Here is an 8,590-nt window from a genome sequence, read left to right as displayed (position 1 = left end):
TCTGTGTGGAGTTTGCATGTTCTCCCTGCGTTCGCATGGGTTTCCTCCGGGTGCTCCGGTTTCCCCCACTGTCCAAACACATGCGGTACAGGTGAATTGGGTAGGCTAAATTGTCTGTAGTGTATGAGTGTGTGTGTGAATAAGTGTGTGGAGATGTTTCCCAGAGATGTCTTTTGGCTGGAAGGGCATCCGCTGTGTACATGCGTGCTGGTTAAGTTGGCGATTCATTCCGCTGTGGCGACCCTGGATTAATAAAGGGTCCAAGCCGGCAAGAAAATGAATGAATAAATAATGATATTTGCCCAGCATATGTTTATGCAGTGGATGCCCTTCCGGCTGCAACCCATCACTGGGAAAAATAAATAAATAATAGTAATAATAATAATAAAAGATCACTCTGGAGCCTCAAAATAAAAAAAGTACCGTTAGGGTCTCGACATCTAAAATACTAACCAAATTCAATTACTGTGTGTGCTTTAAATGTAATAACCTTGCTGAACAGAAAACATCCTCAAACTCTGTGTGTGTGTGTGTGTGTGAGGTTCATCTGCAGGTCTCTGGCCTAAATATGTGTGTTTGTTGAGTGAATGACGCTCTGCATGTTTACAGACCTTCTCTAACATGTTCAGCACTAAATATAGCGGCATTAATGTGTTTTTACCGCGTTTCACATCAGAAACACACTCGTAACCCTCACACTGAACTCTGAGTAAACCTGTGAAGCCTCCTGTAAAACACAAGGCAACCGAGATGGAAAAATATACATCATGGAAATGTTTGTTGAAGCTGCAGACTACATATTGTTAAGCACATTATTTAATACATCAGGACTCTTATTTTCACTATATCGGTTATAAAAGCTTGATGGATGAACAATGTTGAGTCTAAAAGGTTCAATGGACTATTCTGTAAAGCAAAAAAAAAAGGTAAATATTTTGGCAGCTTTTAAAACTTTCATTCATTCATTTTCTTTTTGGTTTAGTCCCTTTATTAATCAGGGGGTCGCCACAGTGGAATGAACCACAAATTATTCCAGCCTATTTTTAACATTCGTTTTAAACAGCGGATGCCCTTCCAGCTGCAACCCATTACTGGGAAACACTCATACACACTCATTCACACACACACACACACACACACCTATACACTACAGTCAATTTAGTTCATCAATTATTTGGGTATATATATATATATATATATATATATATATATATATATATATATATATATATATATATATATATATATATATATATATATATATTAGTTTTTATGTTTATTTGTGTGGTTCAATCATTTGTTCACATTCATTTGATCATTTTGCTAAAACTTTGTGATTATTTTATATTGATTATGGTCAGTTTTCTGTAACTTATACATTTGTTTTGTTATTTCAGCTCAAGGAAGATTATTATAAAATGCTTTACATGAGCATGGCGGGCAGCACGGTGGCGCAGTGGGTTGCACAATCGTCTCACAACACTCAGGTCGCTGGTTCGAGTCCCGGCTGGGTCAGTTGGTGTTTCTGTGTGGAGTTTGCATGTTCTCCCCGTGCTGGTGTAGGTTTCCTCCGGGTGCTCCGGTTTCCCCCACAGTCCAAACACATGTGCTAGTAGTGTATGAGTGTGTGTGTGTGAATGAGTGTGTATGGATGTTTCCCAGTACTGGGTTGCAGTTGTAAGGGTATCCGCTGTATAAAACATATGCTGAATAGTTGCCAGTTCATTCCACTGTGGCAACCTTTGATAAATAAAGGGATTAAGCTGAAAAGAAAATGAATGAATGAATAAAGATGCAGTTTTAAAATCATTCAGATGTTTATATAGAGAGCAGATTTGTCGGCTGAACATTTATTAAGTCTCTTAAATCCCCTTTCTTCCCCATTCTGTTGCTCACTTTAAACTGCAGCAGATCGTCTTGACCATGTCTACATGCCTAAATGCATTGAGCTGCTGCCATGTGATTGGCTGATTAGACATTTGCTTTAGTGAGCAGTTGGACAGTCGTACCTAATAAAGTGGCCATATATATATATATTCATTCATTCATTCATTTTCCTTCGGCTTAGTATCCATCAGGAGTCGCCACAGTGGAATGAATCGCCAACTATTCCAGCATATGTTTTACACAGCGGATGTCCTTCTGGCTGCAACCCAGTACTGGGAAACACCCATACACACTCATTTGCACACACACACTCATACACTATGGCCAGTGTAGTTGATCAGTTCCCCTATAGTGCATGTGTTTGGACTGTGGAGGAAACCGGAGCACCCGGAGGAAACCCACACCAACATGGGGATAACATGCAAACTCCACACACAGAAACATCATCTGACCCAGCCAAGACTCGAACCAGAGACCTTCTTGCTGTGAGACCACAGTGCAACACCACTGAGCCACCACGCCACGTATATATATATGTGTGTGTGTGTGTGTGTGTGTGTGTGTGTGTGTGTGTGTTTTACTAAAAAAAATGTTTTTTTATTTCCTGAAGTTTTATAAAGGTCATAAAACACACACCCGCACACACACACACACACATGCACACACACACACACACACACACACGCACACCCACACACACACACACACACACACACATTTATAGATGTATTCTGATCTGTTAAGCAGAAGCCGGTGGTTCTACAGAAATGGTTTCAGTCAAGTGTGTCCAAACGCAAACACTGAAGACAAACAATGACTATATTTGCTCATCATTCTTTCCTCATCAACATGTTTCTGCTGCTTTCACATACACTAGAGGACGTTTCTGAACACCGACGGCTCACTAAAGGTCACTCAGGGGTCATGATCGTGCTGTGAGAGTGACTCTGGACCGGATGTGAACAGTGTTCTCAAAGCAGAGCAGATGTGATACACGAGAAAATACTTTGGGAATACTGTCCTCTTTAATGTATAATTGATCACACACACACACACACACACACACACACAGCTGTGAGTACACACAGAGTTCTCCAGGGGTCACATCGCATCGATCGCGTTCAACTCAATTGTCCGATCGCATAAATGGTCTTCAACACTTTAACTATAGTCTAACCTGTGGGGGATTCTGCCCTCCAACAACTGTCTTTACTGTGTAACAGATATTATAGTGAACACAATGATTTACAGTCAGGACAATCAAGAATGATGTTCATATATCACTGCACAAACAGTGCTCAGAACATTAGAGTAACCTACACCCCTTACAAATTACTAATTTAAATTAATATTTTCAAAATAGGATGCTTTAAGATATATACTCCCCGGCCACTTTATTAGGTACACCTTACTAGTACCGGGTCGGACCCCTCTTTGCCTTCAGAACTGCTTTAATCCTTCATGGCAGAGATTCAGCAAGCTACTGGAAATATTCCTCAGAGATTTTGCTCCATATTGTCATGATAGCATCACACAGTTGCTGCAGATTTGTCGGCTGCACATCCATGATGCCAATCTCCCGTTCCACCACATCCCAAAGCTGCTCTATTGGATTGAGCTCTGGTGACTGTGGAGGCCATTTGAGTACAGTGAACTCATCATCATGTTCAAGAAAGCAGTCTGAGATGATTGAGCTTTATGACATGCTGCGTTATCCTGCTGGAAGTAGCCATCAGAAGATGGAGACACTGTGCTCATAAAGGGATGGACATGGTCAGCAGCAATACTCAGGTAGGCTGTGGCGTTGATGCTCAATTGGTACTAATGGACCCAAAGACAATCTCCCCCACACCATTACACCACCACCACCAGCCTGAACCGCTGATACAAGGCATTCTCTGTAAACCCTAGAGATGGTTGTGCGTGAAAATCCCAGTAGATCAGCAGTTTCTGAAATACTCAGAGCAGCCCATCTGTCAGCAACAATCATGCCACGTTCAAAGTCTCTTAAATCCCCTTTCTTCCCCATTCTGATGCTCACTTTGAACTGCAGCAGGTCATCTTGACCATGTCTACATGCCTAAATGCATTGAGCTGCTGCCCTGTGATTGGCTGATTAGACATTTGTGTTAATGAGCAGCTGGACAGGTGTACCTAATAAAGTGGCCGGTGAGTGTATATTTGCGCATACACATTAGTTTAGTCCGTACTGAATATGGAGCTAATCTAGCAAAATAGCTTACAATAAGGGTCCAAAATTAGTCCTCAAATTTATATGAACAATAATAAATAAGTATTTTTTTTAATGAACAGCTTTCCCAGAGATGGGTTGCAGCTGGAAGAGCATCCGCTGTGTAAAACATATGCTGGATAAGTTCATTCCGCTGTGGCGACTCTAGATAAATAATGGGACTAAGCGGAAAAGAAAATTAATGAATGAATGAAAATGTAGAGCAAAAATCAAGAGAAACAAAATAAATCAGTTAGTAGAAATTTGTTATTAAACCTATTTTGTTGTAAAATGTTGAAAAACTGTTGAAGACCCTTGGGAAATAATAAAAATATTTATTTTCAGAGTAAGATAATATTTGGTCTTCAACCCTTCAGCACTCTCTTGCGGACCCCGGTTTGAAAAGCCCTGCTGTAAAGTTAAATCAGTGACTCACACACACACACACACGCACACACAGAGATTGTGTCCAGCAGTGGTCTTATTTTTGGGCATTATCCGTCTGTAATTCCCGGTCTATATAGTCTATCACCCGCTCCTCAATCATCCCTCCGGTCCTCTGCTCGGTTACCGCGCAGCAGCTCCGAGAATCACCCGCTGTGGAGCTTAAAAACCGGTCAAACGCGACTCTCCGACCGCGCGGAGAACCAGAGAACCGGCGCGCGCGTCTGAACTCCACGGGAAACAGAGAGAACTGAGCGGAGCAGCTGGAGAGAGGGAGAGGGAGTGGGAGAGAGAGGATGAGTGAGAGTACTGTCAGGAATATTATTTTATATTTTTTAGCCGATTGAAATATACAAACCTTTTGTTGTCTGTCATTATCTTTTTAATAGTCATACAATAGTCTTTTTATGCATATTATGATTTCATCATATTTATAAATATATAAATAAATAAATAAGTATCCCTACTGTTTTATTTATTGTGTATATAATGCGCATTATACTTGACATGTCATGCCAATAAAGATCATTTGAATTGGATTGAAAGAGAGAGAGAGCGAGTGCGTGTGTGAGTGTGCGTGCGTGCGTGCGCGCGCTCCGGTGACGTCACGCTCCTCGGCGGCGGTCCTAAAGTCGGTAACGGCGGACAGACTCAGTTTAACTCGTGTAAAGCCGCGGACGGGGGTGATCGGCTCCGGCGCTCGCTGCTCACACCAACGGGAATATTTGGGGTTTGGCGCGGAGCTCGAGAGGAGCGCGCGGCCGTTATCCGCACTCCGCGATGGATCGGAGACTTTTAACGGCTTTTCTCCTCTTCGCCGATGTTTTCTGGATCTCCACCGGAGAATTCCACGGTAAGAGACATTCGGGGTTTTCTGAGGAGAAACTTCCTGTCGGCCAGAGCTTCTCCTCAGCCTCTTTAACAGCTGAAATTAACTTTACAAAGTTTCCGTAGATCAGTTTGACTGTGTTTGGTGTCGGATGGAGTGTGTGTGTGTATGTGTGTGTGATTCTCCGACGCCACAGCCCAAACTTTCCTTCACCGTGAGCTTCATCTTCTCTCTGCTGGAGAAAACGGGCTCGCATTCCAATTCACACAATCATACAGTGTTTAATAAATAACCCGTGTGTGTGTGTGTGTGTGAGTGAGTGTGTGTGTGGTGAACTTTTGGTTTTCCAGTTGTTTCTATACACTATAAAACGCGCAGTTTTAACGTTTTTAAAGGTTTAACGTTACATTTTAACGGCTTTTTTTTTCAAATAAATTTAAATTCACTTTAAACCCAACGGTTGTATCTGTCCGTTTTTGACCCATCTTTGGGTTACTATAGTCCAGATTATTTTAGGAGCGTAACACAAAGTCCTGTTTTGATGTCGACATGGTTTTGAAGTGGGTTTTGGATCCGTTCATTATGGTATTCGCGCCATATATAAAGGCTGATGTATGACAGTAACCTTTAGTTTAAAAACAAGGCTGGGTTGTTTTAACATAACGTTGGGTCAAATATGTACAAAACTAACATTGGGTTAATTTTTAAATGCATTTTAAATTTAAATTACACTTTTATAAGCCAACAGTTAGCTTTGTCCACATTTGAACAAACATTTGATTAAATAACCGAGCATTTTTAGTGTGCATTATATCTTTCAGCTTTCTAGACATTCTGTTTCATTATCAGAGCCGTTATTTGAGTCTGTTTTCTGTCATTCAGCGCTGTTTAAGATAACACTGACTCCCCTTTGTGCTATTTATATCCTCACTTGTGCTATAATCTTATTTTTAATGCAAAACAGTCAAACGGAGCCGACATGTCTGCTCTACAACAGCCTTTTGTTGACCTGCAGATGTTTCATTGTGTGTCTCTATAAAGTTTTAGTGTTGATGTTGAATCTGAATGCACTTTTTCCCAGCCGTGAGCACATCTGTGTGCTTTAATTAAAGCGTTTGATTTGCTCTCGCACTAATTGCTTCAGTTCGGATCTCAGCTGTGCATTTCTGCCTGCACTTTAATTTGCTTTTATGAATGGTTTTAGTGTTGAAACATGTCTTGAAAAGGCTGTCATAAACTAAATCACGTGCTTGTGATTAGCGCACTTTACTATTGTAGATGTAAATAAACGAGGCTGCTGGCTGAATTGGGGTGTATTTTAATGCATGTTGAGTTTCTGTGTTGCGGCTTTGATCTCCGTGAGTTGGATGATTTCTGCAGATGTTTCTTGTGTGTGTTTTGTGTCCTGATGGGGGCAGCAGTGCTCACACATGATGAGGGATTAGCTCCAGACCCCCGCTATCATACAAATCCCACAGAAATCCTATATATCAGATGCCCGTGTGACACATAATAAGTAGTTTTACTGGCTTCAGCTTAAATATCTGGGGATTTTATTTATGGAAGTCTCATTTATGGAAATAGAGATGTGCAATTGGCTGAACACATGAATAAAATACTATAGTAATATATTTTTTGTAGTAAATACTAAATATATTATTGTATTTTTTTAAGAGCTCCAGCATAATGTAGTAGTATTATTGTGAACTGAAAAACTGTAATAAATACTGTGGTATACTATATATATATATATATATATATATATATATATATATATATATATATATATATATATATATATATATATAATGTGAAATATTGTAGTATATATACTCTATAGTTGTAGAAAATGACAGTATTTTGGTGATTTGTTTGTATTATTAGTCAAGACAACATATGTTTAATCATATTTTAAGTCAGTGTAATGCAACAAGTTAAAATGACTCAAAAGGTTATTTTGATTCAAATTAAAAATTGAAGGCAACGATGTATTTTTTTATTAGGCCTGCGCAATATTTAAAAATATGAAATTGCAATATTTTGTATTTCTGCAATATACATTGCAATATGAAACAGCTTTATTTGGAGCTTTATTTTAAACAGCTTTATTCATTTTAGGTTGATTTGGGGTGATTTTGCAGAGGAGTGAGGCTCAAATAATATGAGATTAGATAAAGGGAATTCTAAATTTCTATAGAATCTAACAGTGTTCAGGTACAGATATTGAATAATCAACTCTGCACAGTCTTTAGTGTTTGTTATTTTTATTAAACTTACAAACATTATAATTTCTTCTGGCCGGATGTTTTAAACCAGGGGTCACCAATCTGGTTCCTGGAGGTCCGGTGTCCCTGCAGGATTTAGCTCCAACTTGCCTCAACAAACCTGCCTGGGTGTTTTAAGTATACCTAGTAAGACCTTGATTAGCTTGTTCAGGTGTTTTTGATTAGGGTTGGAGCTAAAATCTGCATATCACCGGCCCTCCAGGAACAAGTTTGGTGAATGCTTTAAACTCTAAAATGTTCACACAGTCACAGGCCTTAAAGGGATAGTTCACTCCAAAATGAAAATGTACTCACCCTTCACTTGTTTCAAATGTTTGAGTTATTAAAATATTATCTTTTTGTGTTCAACATAAACATTACAAAGTGAATTGTGATTTGAGTCATTTTTGGGTGAACTATCTCTTTAAAAACGCATGTAGATGATTCGCTGATTATAATCAACTATAATGACTTATCCTGCGATGTGACTATTGCGGATGCAAACATTCCGATATCAGTGCTGAAATGATATATTGTGCAGCCCTACTGTGTATTGTTTTATTGCCATAGCAACTATAGAATTGGTACAAAAAATCATAAAAATCTATTACTATTATTGTCGTATTTCCATAGCAACTATAAAATTAGCACAAAATAAATTATTTTAGTTGTTTTTATTACCATAGCAACTATAGAATTACTACAAAATAAATTATTTTACTAGTACAAAAGGTAATTAATTTGTTGTTTTATTGCTATAGCAAATTTAAAATTATCAACTTAAATTTTTAATTACTATAGCAACTATAGAATTAGCACATATTAATTACTTTAGTTGTTTTATTACCATAGCAACTATAGAATTAGTACAAAATATTAGTCATTTTAATTGTTTTGTTACCATAGCAACTGTAGAATTAGCACAAAAGATAAATT

The 8,590-nt window shown here is 38.8% G+C and overlaps 1 protein-coding gene across 1 annotated transcript in view; it reads left to right on the top strand.

Annotated features, from left to right (window-relative positions):
- Nucleotides 1-5,339: 5,339 nt before the first annotated feature.
- Nucleotides 5,340-8,590, top strand: part of ptprma (protein tyrosine phosphatase receptor type Ma) — a gene marked incomplete at both ends in the record, with an annotated part of 253,813 nt that continues 250,562 nt past the window's right edge. The window contains 1 exon segment of the mRNA NM_001018133.2: nucleotides 5,340-5,414. Coding sequence (NP_001018143.1) covers nucleotides 5,342-5,414 — 73 coding nt within the window.

The sequence above is a fragment of the Danio rerio genome, chromosome 24 (genome assembly GCF_052040795.2).
Source record: "Danio rerio strain M-AB ecotype USA chromosome 24, GRCz13ab, whole genome shotgun sequence".
In the NCBI taxonomy this organism is placed as follows: Eukaryota; Metazoa; Chordata; class Actinopteri; order Cypriniformes; family Danionidae; genus Danio; species Danio rerio.
The sequence above is the reverse complement of the archived record's forward strand: the minus strand, read 5'-3'. Positions and strand labels throughout refer to the sequence as shown.